General features: G+C 40.8%; 1 protein-coding gene across 1 annotated transcript; it reads left to right on the plus strand.

Annotated features, from left to right (window-relative positions):
• The first annotated feature begins 1069 nt into the window (after positions 1-1069).
• Positions 1070-18308, plus strand: LOC131100397 (transmembrane protein 138-like). The gene is made up of 6 exons (XM_078794683.1): positions 1070-1311; positions 2557-2638; positions 5732-6106; positions 6189-6360; positions 8155-8230; positions 17697-18308. Exons 4-6 carry the CDS (start codon positions 6235-6237, stop codon positions 17807-17809), a joined length of 315 nt encoding a protein of 104 aa, XP_078650809.1. The 5' UTR covers positions 1070-1311; positions 2557-2638; positions 5732-6106; positions 6189-6234; the 3' UTR covers positions 17810-18308.
• Positions 18309-18973: the final 665 nt, after the last annotated feature.

The following is an 18973-nucleotide window of genomic DNA, read 5'->3' on the forward strand; positions in this document are numbered from 1 at the left end:
ATTCATACTCTTACATTGTGTACTATTATCTCAGGGAATATATTATTGGACTCATCGGGACTATGGGGGCAAACATTTGAAAGGATTTGAATGACAACCAATGGTACGTTTAGCTTTTGTTTAGTTATTTTGACTATTGACTTTTATTCATTATGATCAGCAAATTGGGAGTCAAATCACAAACTCATTCAATCCGGCCAGCGCTGCTATTTCATCCCGCCCACGGAAGTGTTTGGAAAATGGATGGATGAGCATTACATATACGTTATTGGCCTGTAGGTGTAATTAACAATATTCACCACTGGATGGCAGTAGTTTTCTTCACATTCACTTCCACTCCCATTTTACACAGAAATGAGACTGAAGGGGACTGAAACGCATCCACAATAATTGTTTTTAGCAGTTGTAACTTGAGTTCAATTGAATGAACACAGCATTGGAACTTGAAAATTAATAATATGTTTTCACCAAAAAATAAATGCATAAATGTAAGTATTCATCACCACTCATTACCATTATCAGTAATGAGACCGTTACTCGCATAGGGTGATACCTGAAATGTCACAATGGTCAGTGGGGTGGCCGGAGGGTGGCCACTGTTAAACCCCCACTCTGTACCAACTCATGTGTGCTGAAGGGACACTGAGGACCTTATACTGGGACAGTAGAGGATGCTGTGGAAGGACGTGTGCCATTTCATTTCATACCCAGCATTTGTGTTTGAGTAGCAGCTTATCTTGTCGTGAGTGTAAAATAAAGAATATAATCTCATTGATGGAAAGCTGTCAGGAGTTTTCAAAGAAGATTAAGTAATGCAGTACTAAGGGGGAAATATCAGTTTGTCAAATACACATTCTTATAATCGAGTGTCTGAAAACATTTAAACTTATAAAAAGATGATTATGTGTAAGGTTTTACCAGCGTCATTGCTGTCTTGTTTATTGAGCCTGTTCATCAGAATCCACAGGTATAGCACTATTTGGTCTATGGGTCATCGTCCCAGTCTTAAGAAGGAGGCCTAATCTCCCTCACACCTGCTGTGGCTATGCCATGCTATTAATACGTCTCCTGCATGGGCCTTAGGGTCAAAGGAGGATCACCCGGTGTCAGCCTGTTGTGCACTGATCCTGGCTCACAGGCAGCAAGTACGGCAAAAAGTGGACCCCTTTACTGCCCATATGTGACAGATGGTGAAGAATTGGACTTTGCTATTCCTGAAATGGATGGAAACTTGAAAGGACTCTTTTTTCTGGAATATTTGAAGCCATCACCAGAGGAAATGACTCCACTGATGAATTGTCCTGCATTCAGGTAAACATGAATTAGTTATCATACCAATGGAGCTTCAGAAAACATTTCATTCATTCATTTCAGAAAACAACAGATGGAATGATACAGCACTCTACAAGAAGCAATGAAGTCTGTAAAATTAAATAATAAAAAAAAATAAAAAAATTGTTAACTATAATGATGAAAATAATGATTATAATGATGGTAATAATGATAAAGATTATAACAATAATGATAATAATAATAATATTACACTGATAATAATAACAGGGGAAAACAAGACAGTGGCATGAACATGATTATATCTTGCAAAAAGGGGTAGTCATTAGGACTATACTGTAAAAGTATGTGCACTATGGTTTTCAGGGTTTTATTCTGCCTATTCCAATACCAATCACATAGATAAATTAATGTTTATATGTAATGTTTATATTTAAGTTCTAGCAGCGGGGCTCCAAGTGAGAGCAGTCGGCAAACCCGGTGGCTTCCACTCCTGAGAGAGGCTAGTCATCTCTCAGCCTCTCCGCCATGAATTCTTATCATTTTCTGGGCTAATGCTTTAGACTGACTGACTGTGGTGCACATACGCAGTGTCGTCTGGTGTTTTGGCTCCAACCCACCATCTACGTCAAATGTTTGTTCTTCAAATGCTGGATTAAAGTAAAGCTTTTCAAAATGCTACCACGGCAAGATATTTTTTGTGGCATGTTTTGCTGGGTGCAAAATTTCTATCACTCTCACAAAGGACAGGTAAGTCCCACACGACACACATGATTGTTTTAGGTTTGGCAGGCCTGCTCAGTGTGAAGGAAAGGAAAGTGGGCGGTGGACGCTTGCTCTGCTGCAATAATATGATTTGCTTTTGTGTTTGGCGTTGAAAGGCATTTCAAGATCTGTGGCCAATCGATCGGAGCTTCCCTACTGTAAACCAAAGTCCTGGTTTCTGAGCTATAAATAGTTAGAATGTTGTATTCTCGTGTTAAACTATGCGCATTTGTAAGCGAGCCCCAAGAGAAGCTTGGGATGGTTCAAAACACCGGATTTCAAAAGGCGTCGTAACCGGGCAGACTTCCTTATATGGGCGTGTCTGTAAACAGATAAGGCCTCTGCCCTTCGCCAAGATCTGTTCCTTTGTTTACTTGCTAGCAAAGCCACATTTGTTTACAAATCAGGCACAAGTGGTTGGAGTTCCTGATTCCCTACCAGCAAAAGAATTGAATTTTAATTTGTCAACGGCATTTAACGCTCGACCCTTTCTGTTTCCAGTATGAAGCTGGACTAGCCAACAACCTGCTGGTGAAGCCTGACGCCTTTCCAACGTTACTTGGTCGTGTTGACTGAGCAAGCAGTAAGTAGGAATTTATCAGTGTCCTAACGGTGTTTATTTTGTTGCAAACAGGAAGAGGGGTTGCTGATAGTCGTTTCTCACCACAATTAGTGGCCACATTAGATTTTACCCATGCTGTAGAAAACCTAACGCTAAAATGCTAAAGCTATTTACCATTGAGAGATGTCTTGAAGTAACCTCTTTTCTAGAGAAATACTGTCCACTCTCGGATCAGATTTGGGATCAAACACGTACGCCTGTATGTTAAACTCCAACATTTAAAAAAGATAAATCGCTGTTTATTAACAACTCCTATACCGTTAGCTAGCGGCACAAACTGGAACTCCTTTTAAGTACTCATTAGTGTGACCAACAACAGCGGAGTGGGCGTACCAGGAGGTGGGCTTTGGGTGGAGTACATAAAAAAAAATTACATTTCACGGGAACCACAAAATCCAAAGAAATACAGATGAATAGGTGCAGATTCTGAAAGAACTAGAAAGCTTTGTGTGCTGTTATTGTGTGTAGCTGCTCTATAGGAGTCCACAACTCAATACAAAGGGCAGAAAATGAGCACAATAGGTCCCATCATTGTTTATAATGGCACTGTTTATAGTGTGATTCAAATGTTCTGCTACTATTAAAGAGACCAGCCATCCATCCGTTGAACAACCACCAACATCATTCAATCTCATTTCAAACAGGAAAGGCCATTACGGCAAGTTCATTTATTTATCATTTTATTCATTTTTCATTTTATTTATTATTTTTATACTAATACCATCCCTTATTAAGGTGGCGTCAAAAAGATGCTAAAGATGATAAATAGTGCCGTACTGGAGTCACCCCTGTTAAGTGGTGGGGATATCACCATTACTGGCAGATACAGCACAAGGGAACCTCCTACACCAGGGGTGGGCAAACTTTTTGACTGGCGGGCCGCATTGATATAACAAAATTGACGGGGGAGCCACACTCGATATTTTACATGAAACAGTCCAGCTGGAATTATTGTATCTGTAAAAGTGTCATACAATCTGCTTTATGGGCACTTTGAGATCATTTATTTCATGTAAAGTGTGTTATAAATTTATAATAATAAATTGATTATTATTTGTAATTATTATTATTTGTTATTATTATTATATGCTTGTGTCCCTTTTTTCAGGAGCACTTTGTAAATAACAGACCACATCAAATAACGAAATTATTAAATTAAAGTGTCATGCAATCTGCTATATGTGCACTTTGAGATCATTTATTTGATGTATTATTATTATGTGCTTGTGTCCCTTTTTTCACTTTGTAAACAACCGACCGCATGAAATAACGAAATTGATAAAACCGCCAAACCATGAAAATGTCGGCTCAAACCATGATGCCAGCTTGTATGTTGACTTTAAATGAAATACTTTGGAAAGAACGGGCGGGCCGTATTCAAACACTTGGCGGGCCGGATGTGGCCCCCGGGCCGTAGTTTGCCCACCCCTGTCCTACACAGTAAGTAAGTATCTGCTAGATCACCGCAACACCAATACTGGATAATAATACAAGTCACCTTATCTTCGATTACATCGTCACTCATAGGACTGACTTACATTAGTGCTGATAACTTTGAGTTATTGACTCATTTCCACCGGAAGTTGCAAAATTGGGACTCAGCCAAATGTAACAAGCATAAACAGAACGGTTTGGTGATTAACTTCAAACATCTACACCTCATCCATCAATCAGTTCACAATCAATATTTATCTCATAACATTACAAAAATATGAAACCTTTAAAATAAAATACATCTACTGAACAGAGACGCCAACTTCTAACTTGGCTTGGAGAACAGTTTTGCTCTGATCAACTAATCTGAGGATTGGAAAGCGCTGATGTTGCTGTGGAGGCGTATCTAACCTAATTTTTAAAAAAAGGCTCCAATAGTGTGGCGGGACATGAGAGGCAGGGAGTACTTGCGATGTTAGTGCATACCTGCCAACATGTAATAATAATAATAATAATAATAATAATAATAATAATAATAATAATGCACGGAGTGAATGGGGCAAAGAGTTCTAGAGGGTGGGGGCAGCGATGGAGAAGGCTCTGTCTCCCCAGGTTCGGAGCTTGGTCTTACAGGGGAGTGCCAGGAGGTTGGAGTCTGAGGAGCGAAGGTCTGTGAGATATGGGGGGGGGGGGTCTGATCGTGGAGGGCTTTGTAGGTTATGAGAAGAACTTTGAAGTGAATGCGTTGGGGGACGAGGTTTTTAAGGACCGGGGTAATATGTTCACGGGAGCGGGTGGAGGTGAGGAGGCGGGCAGCGGAGTTGTGAATATATTGTAGTTTGTTGAGGGTTTTGGAAGGTGTACCGTAGAGAATACTGTTGCAGTAGTCCATTCTGGTTGGGATGAATGCACGGATCAGGGATTCAGCGGCAGAGAATGTAAGTGATGGACGGAGTCGGGCTATGTTCTTAAGATGGGAAAATGCAGTCCGGGTTAACTGTTTGATGTGGGGTTCAAATGGAAGGGTGGGGTCCAGGAGGATACCAAGGTTGGTCATTTTATTGTACTCAACATGTCGTTTGACTCTTTAATACACTTGAATGTTTTACCGCTCTACATTTTGTTGCAATTTCCTAGTTTCAGTTTCAACAGATAAATAGATATTATCAGTTTCTCAGTAGTATTTTAAATGGGGGAGGGGTATATTTAGATTTAGGACAGCATAGGCTCTGACTGCACATCACTGCATTGAAGACATAGTTTTGAACCGTCAACTACCCAGAAGGTCATACGTACTGTATATTCTGAGTTGTGCTCACAGACAACAAAAACAAAGACACACACACACATGCAGTATTTCACCTCATAGCGTGTACTTTATTGCAGCCACGATGACTTGGACCATGATGTACAGATAGATGTACTCATCTCCTGGAAGCCCGTAGCTCCTATCTCTATGCGTGCATTTTTCCAATCAAAGTGAAGACACGGCATGAATAAATGTATGCAAATCTGTAAGCCAATGACATTTGTTCTATGCGGTGAATATGATTTGCAGCATGAAACACTCAACAAGAATACTAATGTCAAACACTGTGTTGTTTTCTCTCCCGTATCTAGATTGATCTGCACTTTAAAAATGAAGAGAAACAAACCCTAAGAAGGCTCCTGATGCTGCGGTCGTCCAACATCCCCTCCGATCAAGGAAGACACTGTAGCAATTTGGAAGACATCAGCACGTCCTCGGAATAACCGAGACTTCCCGCTTTAGATTGATGTTAGTATCTGGAGTGTGCATGAGAGCAGTGCAGCCTTGGATCCATCGTGGAACCAGAACCCCCCCGGGCGCCCAGCCTATGGGACGGAGCCGCTCCACACCAGCAACTACTCACTGGTGTTGCTTCTTCAGCTCAGCCTGCTCTCCTTCGACCTGTTTGTCAACTCCTTCAGTGAGCTGCTGAGGGATGAACAAGCAGTGCAGCTCGTACTCTTCATGTGAGTTCCACAAACACACCCGAGATCAGCTAAACCCTTCCATGTCTCCTAACACCCTTTGCCCTCTTTCTCTTATTGGTAGCATTCAGGACATTGCCATCCTGTTGAACCTCATCATCATCCTCTTGATGCTGTTTAACACATACGTGTTCCAGGTCGGCCTGGTTGCCATATTGTTGGAGAGATTTAGAGCTCTGTTAATGCTCTCGGCGCTCTATTTGACCTTCAGTGTAATACTCCATTCCTGGCTCACGGTAAGTGGGGGCGGAAATTTTGCAATAACAACAAGAAATGAACAAAGGCAACATGAGTTAAGTTGAGAAAGTAGACATCGGCTATCAAGCTATCGGCTTGATATCGGCTTCCTGACCACGATACAGTTACCAACATTGTGTGGTACTTCATTACCAAGCTCCGATATCAAACTAATATCAGGTGACACAAACACAAAGTATGTTTCTTTTACTGTGATGCCACTGGATGTATTCCACAAATAAACACTGTTAAAAATATACAGCAAAAAATAAGATGTAGTATACAGCAATATGCAATACTAGTTATAGAAAATCACTATATTTATTTCAAACATTTTGGGCTCTAATTTTGTAGACCAGTATGCCGCGCCAACAAGGTGTGGCCAGCGCACTTAGTAAATTTCAGGAGTCTGGCGCAGCGCAGCGCACCCACGCCTCCGTCCCTACCACTGCTGGCGCAGGTGGCAAAGAGGAAGGAGAGAAGGCGTGAGAGGGTTTAACACAGCCGAGTGTCATCTTAACCAATCAACAAATGACTAATAATTTCATAATTTCTGTGGTATGATAGATGCCGGCGGCACAGCGGTCGAGTGGTTAGTGCGCAGTCCTCACAGCTCGAAGACCAGGGTTCAATTCCACCCTCAGCCATCTCTGTGTGGAGTTTGCATGTTCTCCCCGTGCATGCGTGGGTTTTCTCCGGGTACTCCGGTTTCCTCCCACATTCCAAAAACATGCTAGGTTAATTGGCCACTCCAAATTGTCCATAGGTATGAATGTGAGTGTGAATGGTTGTTTGTCTATATGTGCCCTGTGATTGGCTGGCCACCAGTCCAGGGTGTACCCTGCCTCTCGCCCGAAGACAGCTGGCATAGACTCCAGCACCCCCACGACCCTCGTGAGGAAAAAGCGGGAGAAAATGAATGAATGAATGAATGATACTACCCCCCCCCCCCCCCCCCCTTAATCAGCTCTTTGCAATAATTGCAAATTTCATATTTACAATCCCAAGACCAAGTGTGGAAATAATTCCAGACGGATCCAATATCTCATTTTCATTACATACATTTTGGCCTGGCAAAAATATTTTTTATTGGCTTCAATAACTGCCATCAACTTCCATCCATCCATTTTATCCCACACTTGTCCCACGTGCCTTATGGAAATCGTATATTTGACATTTTCTACTTTTTACACACTGCAGATAGGCTGCGCTTCAGAATATGGTCCAAAACATTTGATTTTCTGGCGGTCATATATTAATAATTTAGCCATCTAAAGACAATTGCATCTATCTGACTAGCTAGTCAGCGTCACATTTATTTATGCTAAACTTCAGAGAGTGTTTCAAATGGAGTGGGGCAGAATGACTAACTAAGAAGCCAATAATGTACCACTTCCACAAGGAATGGGAGGATAACCTTTTTTTCCACATCATGTCGGACATGCTATGTCTGACCAGATGCAGTGTGAAGGTGACATAATGTAAGGTAATGTAAGATAATCAATGTAACATGAGAACTTGTCTTCATGTGGTACAAATGTTGTTTGAAATGTAGCATAGCACCGTGCAACACTTTACCACAGCCACGTCCTTGAGGCATTCCACTGGCTTGACATCTGGCAACTACAAGATGTTCCTCTTATGTCACACTTTTGTTCGAATGAAGAAAATGTTGAATTGTTGAAATGTTGAATTTACTGGGCGTAAATGCCTTTGAATTCCACATCCACTATTTATATTGTTAAAAGCAAAGTCAACAGCGATGGATGCCTCTCTCTCCCTCTCTGTTTCAGAATCTGCGATGGCTAAGTACCAGCAAATTTATTTGGACAGATGGCCTTCAGGTGCTGTTTGTATTCCAAAGAGCCGGTAAGATATTCTTCTTTACAATACAAACCAAATGAGAAATAACATTAATGGAATATTTTTCAGATGTTTGGTAAGAGTATATAGTGTGGTTGCAAGTGTAAAAGTAAAGTGAATTCAAGTACGTCACTTCGTCGCTGGAGGTCAATATGCTGAAACTTTTATTTCAACAGGTTTTCAGTCATCATTTCAGATGTTAAGTAGCTCTCTGCATTATTATGCTAGTTTTCATTTCCATTGAAGGCCAGAGATAGTCATGCAGTCTTCTTATTGTCATAGAATTTAATAAGTATATCAGAAAATGAGACAATATTTCATCGCTGTTCTCTAACGCCCAGTTTTGTCTGCGCACTACATTGTACCCTCATCATTTTCCATTTCACCATATCTTGCAGGTTATTTATAAAGGTGCATCTCAATAAATTAGAATATTTTTATTTCAGTGGTTCAATTCAAAAAGTTCAACTCTTACGTTCTATTGCTTCACAACACAGTGAGATATTTCAAGAATGTATTTTTTTTAATTTCACAATACCTTTGATGATTATATGATTAGCTTTGCTTCTTCCTACTCCTTTTGGACATGTGGAACTGGGAACTGATTATGGGATGCACTCAATTGTAATCTGATGCATGTTCAAATGAAATAAAACCATTACCATTACCATTACCATTACCATTACCATTACCATTACCATTACCATACAGTAAGTCACAAATGCCTCATATTTCTGCAAATATTCTGATATCTCTTGTCATTGGTCAACGCTAAAGAAACAACACTTTGATATGATGTATCAACACAACACAACAAATAAGTTAGCCATTTCCTCTCCTTGAGATCATGTTACTTGTCAGTTTCGATGGACATGGAGCTGGTGTGTTCACGTATCGCGTTCACATTTTCTCATACTGGTCCCTGGAAGTTCAACATTGCACTTCATCGCAAACAAGTGAGGATGTAGGAAAAAATAATAATTGTGCTTCTCCATAAAGATGTCCACACCCTGAAACTGACCTGCAGCATGGCGGTCATACGGTGGCATAGGCCTTTAACAACATCTTCTGCTTAGAACAGGCCTCGCCATGGTCTGCCAAAGGGTTTTAATGTTGGTTAAGCAGTTGGTGAGGGTGGAGCAGATATTGGAGCTGATGGAGGTGCTGAAGATGTATAGCTGTATGTTGGAAGCATAACTGTGAAAACTGAGGCCGTGGCGACAGATGACGTTACCAAGTGGGAGGATATAAAGGATGAAGAGGAGAGGACCAAGCATCAAACCTTGGGGAACACCTAACAATAAAGGGGCTATGGAGGAGGAGCAGCTATTGATATGCAATGATATAAGATATGATATGATATAACTGTATAACGTAGTATGACAGGAGCCAGGAGAGAGCAGAGTCGGTGATGTTGAGGCTGGTCTTTTTTCCCTTGAAATGTGTTTTTGTCTGATTCCACAATATAAGAATTTTGTTCATTTTCAGTTCACAGTATACGTACGTGTCAACAGTACACTTCCACAGCATCAAGCATCCTGCATGTATGGCTAAAATATTACTAAAATATGACACCCCTCTCAGTATGCACCTTGCAATCTTAAATTGTTTCATAACGTACACGCCGCATATTTTTTTAATACAGCGGGCATGATCGTACATCACTGACTGTTTTTTTTTTGGTTTGTTTTTTTACGTCCACTAACGGTGGTTTGGCTGGTGATATAAAGTCAGTTGAAAAACTGCTTGCAGTTTTGAGAAAAACACAGCCAACAAGGCTAACAGATTATTATTATTATTATTATTATTATTATTATTATTATTATTATTATTATTATTATTATTATTATTATTATTATTATTATTATTATTATTATTATTATTATTATTATTATGTTTATTGCCATGTTTGCATGAATCACCAACTACACAGAGCTCATGAACAATAATTGAAGAATAAAGTAATGGTAATGGTAATGGTAATGGTAATGGTAATGGTTTTATTCCATTTGAACATGCATCACATTCCAATTGAGTGCATCCCATAATCAGTTCCCAGTTCCACATGTCCAAAAGGAGTAGGAAGAAGCAAAGCTTATTAAATCCTACCCCTCCATCTGGTACTTTTACAATCACTAACTGTTACATTTGTTCACTTCCTGCTTTCCATAATACAGTTTAAGTTTTTTTTTTTTTCTTTTTTAATAATGTACCTGGTACCTCGTAGGAGGTGATATGAGCATCCAATGCCATAATGGGTACCATAGTAAGTGTCAATATAGTGATATATATAGCACATCATGACTGGTTCAAGACTCTTCATCCTTGTATTTAGCAAACATCAACTGCTTGTATTGTTTCTTGAATTGGCTCATCGTTGTGCATTGTTTGATTTCCTCAATCCATTCCATAGTTTGATTGAGGTAGTATGTCTAAGAGATCACTTACACACATAACATAGTACACATATATAATAAATATAGCAACTTCTGATCAATCCAAGTCAATTTCAAACTTTAAAAAAAATGTCTGAGTTGAGCTCCACCCACTTCGGGGCAAACCACGCCCACTTCCCGTTTATGTCCCCGCCTTTTATGAGTATGGATACAGATGATTTAGATGGGTGAAAATTCAACATGCACGTTGTGGGAACGTCTTCTATAAAAGGTTATGGATGAATTAGAAAATAAGCCTGATTTGTTTGCAAGGAACTTTCGATTTCGATTTTGTCAAGGTGGAGGGTGTATTATATATATTATATTCATAAAAGATGGTATTGCTGTTCATTCTTTCCTAAAGAGTCTCAGGTATGTGGGGTTGTGGAGGTTTTCAGCCTTGTGAATATATACGTAAACCTTGCAATGATATAATTACTGTGGTAGCTGAAGAAGATATCCACAAAGAGATTTGGTGTGGAGATTCGAATATCTACAACAGTTTATGGGGTTGTGATGAAAATGGATCTGCAGTAGAAGAGAAGTTGGATGTTCTTAATGTCGTGTGTTTGAATAATAGAAAACAATTGATATTAAGATGTCTTGTATTAATCTTCCATCCTCTAATCTGTGAGTGGACTGTTGGGATCATAATAAGGCAAGTGATGACTTTCCAGTGTATTGCACCATAAATGTTGTAAACCAGATAACCGTGGCATCCATAGATGGTGTTTTAGAAATGCTAAATGGGAGCTATTGGAGGGAAAATGTAGCCAGCTGGCACAGGATGTTAACATGAGTGGAAATATAGATCAGTGCTCGCAGGAAGTTACTGAAATGATTAATAGAGCCGCTTTGAAACTATCCCAAAGACTACGGTACAAGGGAACAAGAAAAATGGAGTATAGCCATTAGAGAGTGTAATGAAGCTTTTAGGGTACTTAAAAGTCATTTGAGTGTTGAGAATTGATTGGAATATAAAAGGCAGCGAGTCATTGCTGGAAGACAATTAATGCAGCTAAAATGACTAAATGGAAGGGAAATAGGTGTTAAACTGGTGTGGAATATGGTTAAAAAGATGAGTAGTACAGCTATAACGGATATAGACAAAGCCAATATGCTGAGTCAGGTCTTTGCTCACAGTACAGTACATACAGTACATAGTGGTAACCATCTATCAGATACACATAAACGGAAAAGGAAGACGCCCTTAATGAATATGAAGAGAAGAAAGACCGATTTTGATTCAGTCGTGAATAAATAAATATAAATACTTAGACTGAAATGAAAAGGGCTTTAGAGGGGAGTAGAAACTCAGAGTAGAAGAAACATGAATCTCTTAGTTCTATATTTACCTGAGGAAGCTTTGGATGTGCTTTTACATTTGTTCAGTCACATCTGGACAGCAGGTTTGTCACCAGCTTGGTTTGTCACTTTGCCTTTTTGCAAAGATGCAGGCAAATCCTGGAAATCACAGACCAAAAACACTTAGTTCACATTTGTGGATGGAGAAGATGGTCGTGTGAAGGATGTCAAAATGTAAAAAGGTAATAAATCTGTTCAGATGCATTACCGGTAATTACAGGGTTTCACTGGGGATGCACTTTTACAAATCTGGAGAGCACTAATGACAGACAATTTCAATTATGGTTTATGGTTGTATGGTGTTTGATATTGCAGCCAAAATGCCACTTGAAAAGTTCAACATAATTAACAGTGATGAGAACTACCCCGGGCTGCACGACGGTCGAGTGGTTACCGCGCAGACCTCACAGCAAAGAGACCCGAGTTCAATCCCACCCTCGGCCATCTCTGTGTGGAGTTTGCATGTTCTCCCCGTGCATGCGTGGGTTTTCTCCGGGTACTCCGGTTTCCTCCCACATTCCAACAACATGCTAAGTTAATTGGCCACTCCAAATTGTCCATAGGTATGAATGTGAGTGTGAATGGTTGTTTGTCTATATGTGCCCTGGGATTGGCTGGCCACCAGCCTCTCACTTGAAGACAGCTGGGATAGGCTCCAGCACCCCCACGACCCTCGTGAGGATAAGTGGTAGAGAATGAATGAATGAATGAATGAATGGCCCTATTAAGCTTGCCCTTACTTATTGGACAAGGAATGAAGAGAAGGAAAAACAATACAGCATCTTCCACATTACAGAACTGTTGGGAATATGGAAAAAGAGCAGCAAAAGGTCTTGGATGGAAAATCAGAGGGCTGGTTAAGACTCAAATAGGTTGCATTCACCTCCTGCAGTGGTCCACAGTAAAGATGCATCTTGGCTTTCCCCGCTTCCAGAAATAAACATGGAATTACTAAAGAAAATGAAAGAATGGGCATTGGTTACATGGTGGAAAAATATCTAGGTCTAAAGTGCAAAGTAATGGATGAGTCGGTTTAGGTGTCTTCCTTCCTGGGTCGAGGAGGTAAAACCATGACTGGCAGATCAGATTCTGCAGCTGCTCTGCTTGGTTTACAATCTGGTCTCTGGACTTGTGAAGATCGTCTTATCCAAGTTGATATGCTTTTGTTACATATACGACTATTAGGCATCCAAATCCAAATCTGATCTAAGATACGGTTGTAGTCAGCCAATAAACCAAGAATCAGTTCCCTCAAGTCTGACACCAGTGTTGCGGTAAGAGGTATTGAAATGGGTTTGGTACCTTTGCCCCGACACCATCTTCATGTGACGTCACACGTAGTGAAGGGTTTCTTCAATGTGGGTTCATTGGAGAAACACAACACACAATATTTCCAATTGTCGGTGTAGATTTCATCATGGCACAAGGTAAAGTTTACCCTGTTCCTGAGGCGGTTCTTGGTCCCCCCTGAGTCCCAAGGTGATATAGCCGAGTGTCACCACAATGTTTTTCTTGCTAGTGTGCCAATCCCATAAGCATCCACAAGAATTTGACGTTGCTGATTCAATGAGTGGCTCTGCTTTTTCTGAGGACATTTGGCCTCTAGTGATGGTGCTGTAGCCAGCAGAGGGATTGAGCCTGAGGCCAAGCTCACTGACTCACCAGTCCTCCGATCCGGGAGGCCCTTGTCAAAGCTCAGGGAAGTGACCCATCGTTGGTCTGCTGTTGAACACCACTTGTCTTATCTGTGAAGATCTCAGAAATGAGAAATAATTAATCGGTTTTGCACATACCCAGTAGAAAAGTATTATTTAACATTTGGTAAGAGGCTATTTTTAGCTTTATTTATTATTTTTGCTGTTTAAAATGTACTATATCAGCGAGTTTTAATATTTGTGATTTTAGAAATACAGTAAAGTCTCGTTATATCGATATTGTCGGGAGTCGGAAAAAATATTGATATAACCGGACTGTCGATATATCTGATCCTGCGCCGAACTGCATTAAAAATTCTATAGTATAGAACAATGTCGAGCAGCTTAAATCAATCTTTGCTTAAGGATTTCAATACCAAAAAAGAACACGGTGAACGGCTGCTTCCAGTCAACTCTATTTTTCACATTTCCACCACCAGAGCACAGCACACACACCGATTCCCGCACTTCCTGGTTCACAGGTCATGCTCAACCCGCCCCACATAGCTGGCCAAACACATGCCTGCAACAGAAGAACCAACTGCGTTCGTGGTTTCTCTCGTGTGTATAGATTCTATACAAACGAACGCCAGCATGTACATATGAAAAACAGTGATTATTGCAAGCGATAAAAAGATATCTGAATACAACAATACTTCTGTTGCAGGCATGTGTTTGGCCAGCTAAGAACCAACTGACATAGCATACACACCTATTCCAACGAAGACACAAGCGTACAAATACATGTATTTAATTGTGTTGTATTCAGATATCTTTTTATCGCTTGCAATAATCACTGTTTTTCACATGCTGCAGTTGGTTCTTCTATTACAGGCATGTGTTTGGCCAGCTATGTGGGGTGGGTTGAGCATGACCTGTGAACCAGGAAGTGCGGGAATCGGTGTGTGTGCTGCGCTCTGGTGGTGGAAGTGTGAAAAATAAAGTTGACTGGAAGCAGCCGTTCGCCGTGTTCTTTTTTGGTATTGAAATCCTTAAGCAAAGATTGATTTAAGCTGCTTTTGTATCGATATAAGCAGACCAAATTGGCTGGCGGGAGATGAAAAGGGCATCGTAGTAACCGGATTATCATAATAACCGGGTATCGTACTAACGGAACTAATTATATCATAAAAGACTAGAAATTTGCCGGGAAATGAAAATAGTATCGTAATAAGCAGTACTTCAATATAACCAATATCGATATAACGAGACTTTACTGTAAAGGATTCGTATGTTTTCTATAGGCAGCATTAAGGATTATCCTTACTGACTTTTGTGCAGTACATTTAGCAAGTGAAGATTGATTTTATAGTTATTAGCCCATATCTCATTCAATGTCTATTTGTATTTGCTTGTACGTGTCTTTTCTACTATTACCAAACAACGTTATTTTTGTTTTACTTATAGGTTCAAGAATATCTTTTTTAATATGACCATTTCATCTGTGACCTGATCTCTTCTGAGCTTCCTCCGGAACAAAACACAGTAGTATCACCATATAAGTCTTTTGTAACAGTAGTGGTCCCAGTATTGACCCCTGGGGTACTCCACACATAATATTTAAACTTGCAGATGTGTGTTCTACTAGCTGTACGTATTGCTTCCCGTCAGCTATGTAGCTTTTGACCCAGTTCAGAACTAATCCTATGATTCCGTTCCAATTTTGATTCTGTTCTATTTTAGTTATTAGGATTATGATTGATTGATCCAAGGCTTTTGTCAGATCACGAATACTGCAGCTGCACACTTTCTTTGATCTGTAGCATTAATGATTTCCTCCGTAATTTTAATCAGTGCCATGGAGGTTGAAAGTCAGTAGCTCTGTACTGACTTTCTGCTAGCAATTTAATTGTATTAATAAAATTGTCCAACCTGTTATTCAATAGCTTATCATTAATTTTAGAGAATTGCGGTAATAAGGAGGAAGATTTCGGTGCTTAGAGCGAAATGATACGACAGCAGAGGAAATAACGCAGAGCCATTTGTGAGGTCTGATTTTTTTGAGTAGGCATTTTTGTGATGCAAATGTATTACACTTTTGAACGCATATTGCTTTGAGAAGCCAAACTGTGCACAGCAACTAGCTGGAACTACTTTCCTCAGCACTGAAATCTGACCAGAACTCGGCTCAGGACACAAAGTGGGGAGTGAGTCGCTGTTGATGGACTTCACTCCCTTTAAGATGCAACAAATCATCCAATTGCCGTACCTTCTTGTCTATATGATTCAGCCTCTGCAGCCTCTGTCCCATAGGGTCAAGCCTCTGTCCCATAGGGTCCAGCCTCTGTCCCATTGGATCCAGCCTCTGTCCCATAGGGTCCAGCCTCTGTCCCATAGGGTCCAGCCTCTGTCCCATAGGGTCCAGCCTCTGTCCCATAGGATCCAGCCTCTGTCCCATAGGGTCCAGCCTCTGTCCCATAGGATCCAGCCTCTGTCCCATAGGGTCCAGCCTCTGTCCCATAGGATCCAGCCTCTGTCCAATAGGATCCAGCCTCTGTTCCATATCATCTCGGTAGTTTCATTAATCTGTTCCAGGGTGTCTTGTTACTTATTTGCTGCCATTTGCATCTGCACCAGCTGGCGTTGAAATTGCCTGATGGTGGGGCTGTTATAGACACGCACCGTCTTTCACCGCTGTCTCCATGTGTAGAACCATATCCGGAGTGCTTCAATTCCAGCTGCAAGAGCTGGAAAACCTGCTAGTAGATTCCTGAGGAGATCCTCTTTCTTTCTCTTTTGACCTTTGCATTGTTGCGATTGCTAATGTCTTTTCTTTTTTTCTAGCTTGCTAGCTAGCCTTGTGGTCGTAACAGTTGTGTCGTCTCCTTACTGTTGGTTTGTTATGGTGAGTAGAGTCCCCTCGCTTGTCCACATTAAGGCGGAGATGTCAACACTATTTTCTAGAGTTGTAACAAGTTATGGTCAGAAATTTTCCCCAAAAAGTTCAAAACTCCGGTAGCAAAATCAGAGATCTTGCCGTGAATGTCCTTCTCTGAAAAGGAGGAAGTGACATTTTTGAACAGGAAGTGTTCAAATACTTCATTTCCCTTTGACCACTCAAAGATTGAGTTTTCCTTACCAGACATTTGTCTTTCTTCCATCCTACCTTAGACACCTTTGGGCCATAACAGGCTGTATGAGTGCTGCCGGCACTGGGGAAAATGGTTCACTGAGGGAAACAGGAATGTATTGATCCTGAAGCAGAACATGATGCCCTCCCTTCTGAAACCGGGTCCACAGGGCATATTCCAACACGATAAGTACCCTAAACATATCGCCAAAATGGCCACCGGCTTGCTAAAGATGCTGATGGTGAAGGTGACACATGGAAACCCTATTGTGGGGCATTCTCATTCTCAAATGGAATGTGGAGTGCAAGGTGTTTAACATCATGGAGGCCTGAAAGAGGCAGAGTCAATTAGCTGTCAATCTAGCTGTTTTCAGTGGGTATATATAAATATATATACATATGTAGGTGCTATTAGCTGGCTACTCTGCCACGAGGTGCATGCCATGTTTCTGGGTGACTGTGTCCAGCTTGAATGGGATGGGAAGGACATCGACCGGGGACACAATGCGCCATCCATCCGACACACAGTTGCAGATATCTGTTGGAAAAGAGTGCGCCACAGAGCGGACAGCAACTCATCGCTGCAGCCCAGGATGTGCTGCAAATGACTCCCTCTAAAGGGGACCTATTGTCACATTGCAGCTTGCGGGCTTTACGGTTTGACCCCAGGGTGCAGAGATGACGACCCAGTTGCGGGTAAAAATCTATTTATTGGATGCTGTGTCCCAGCTGTGTGGGCTGCACACTAACCACTCGACCGCCGTGCAGCCCGCATTATTTCATGTTATGCTTTATTGTTTTTCAACTGTCTGTGATATTTGATGCTTAAAACCACTAACAAGTCCTCAGCTATTTAAAGAACTTTGTTCTGTATTTTTATGTATTCATGTGTGTGTGTGTGTTAACAGCTTCTGTGTTGTACTACTACCTCTACAAGAGGACCTCAGAGTATTTGGGTGACCCTCGCCTCTATGAGGATTCACCGTGGCTGCGAGATATCTTTGAACGGGTCAGACAGTGAACCCTGAACATTTCCCAACAGACCAGCGATGCCACAGCAAACATGACATTGGGAACGTGGCAAATGGGACCAAATACAAATGTCCAAATGGAAAGTGGATTTATTATCAGGTCTGGTTTGAGTCATTTATCCCTTTTAAGGGTACAGAGCATGTATACCCAACAAATCTAAAAAAATATACAAAAAAATGAAAAAAAACCCCACAAAGCTTTTGTTTTTGCCCCCATTTTTCATGAACTGAACTTAAAGATGTAAGACGTTTCCTGTGTCAACAAAAGGCCCATCTCTTTCAAATATTGTTCCCAAACTGTCCCGCATTCATCGTTAACGGTTCATAATCTATCCAACATGCTGATGATACAGTGTGATTACTGTATTGCATGGGTGTCTTGACATTGGCCACAATAAAAGGCTCCAAAATGTGCAGTTACAGTCCGACGTACATGCTCCTGTGCTGACTACGTGAAAAAATTGGGAAAATTGCAAGAAAGACGCACATGGCCCCCACGCACATGGCCCCCACGCACAGACACTAAGCGTGCTGTGGATCGGCGTGTACGGTGTTTGAGCCAAATGGTGGCCATCGCACTGGTTTTTAGGACATCAATCATGACTGATCAATGCTCACTAACATTTGTGAAGAATATTTGCTAGCGATGTAACTTGTGTGTACATTTGAAAGTTTTACAACTTTGAGTTCAGTTCATGAATAGAAGGAGCAAAAACCAAAGTGTTGCATTGATGTTTTTGTTGAGTGTAGTAGATGTAGTAACCGGTAGACATGGATACGGTCTTCCCAGGAATCATGATAGAGTACATACATTGTTAACAATCAAGACGCTCTATATAGGATGTAACAGGATCACACTGGATACATTTGCTTGTGTAAAATGTGCCAAAATATGTATTTCTTAAAGCAAAGTTTGAATGTTTGTGTGTTTTCCACTTTTTTTTATTTTTGAATTCCTACTGTTTTTCTGTTGTTTTTTTCAATACATTTCAGACTACTAATGTTGCTGTGTCTCTGCAATGTTCTATTAAACAGTTGCTATCATGGTGGGTTATTGAATATCTACATGCACATTCGACTAAATGGGACACATTTTACCATTCCACAATATATTGAGTTTCAACACACGTAGGAATAATTTAACCGCATTTGAT

This window comes from Doryrhamphus excisus, linkage group LG11 (assembly GCF_037039965.1).
Source record: "Doryrhamphus excisus strain RoL-2023G ecotype Guam linkage group LG11, RoL_Dexc_Guam_v1.1, whole genome shotgun sequence".
Taxonomy (NCBI): domain Eukaryota; kingdom Metazoa; phylum Chordata; class Actinopteri; order Syngnathiformes; family Syngnathidae; genus Doryrhamphus; species Doryrhamphus excisus.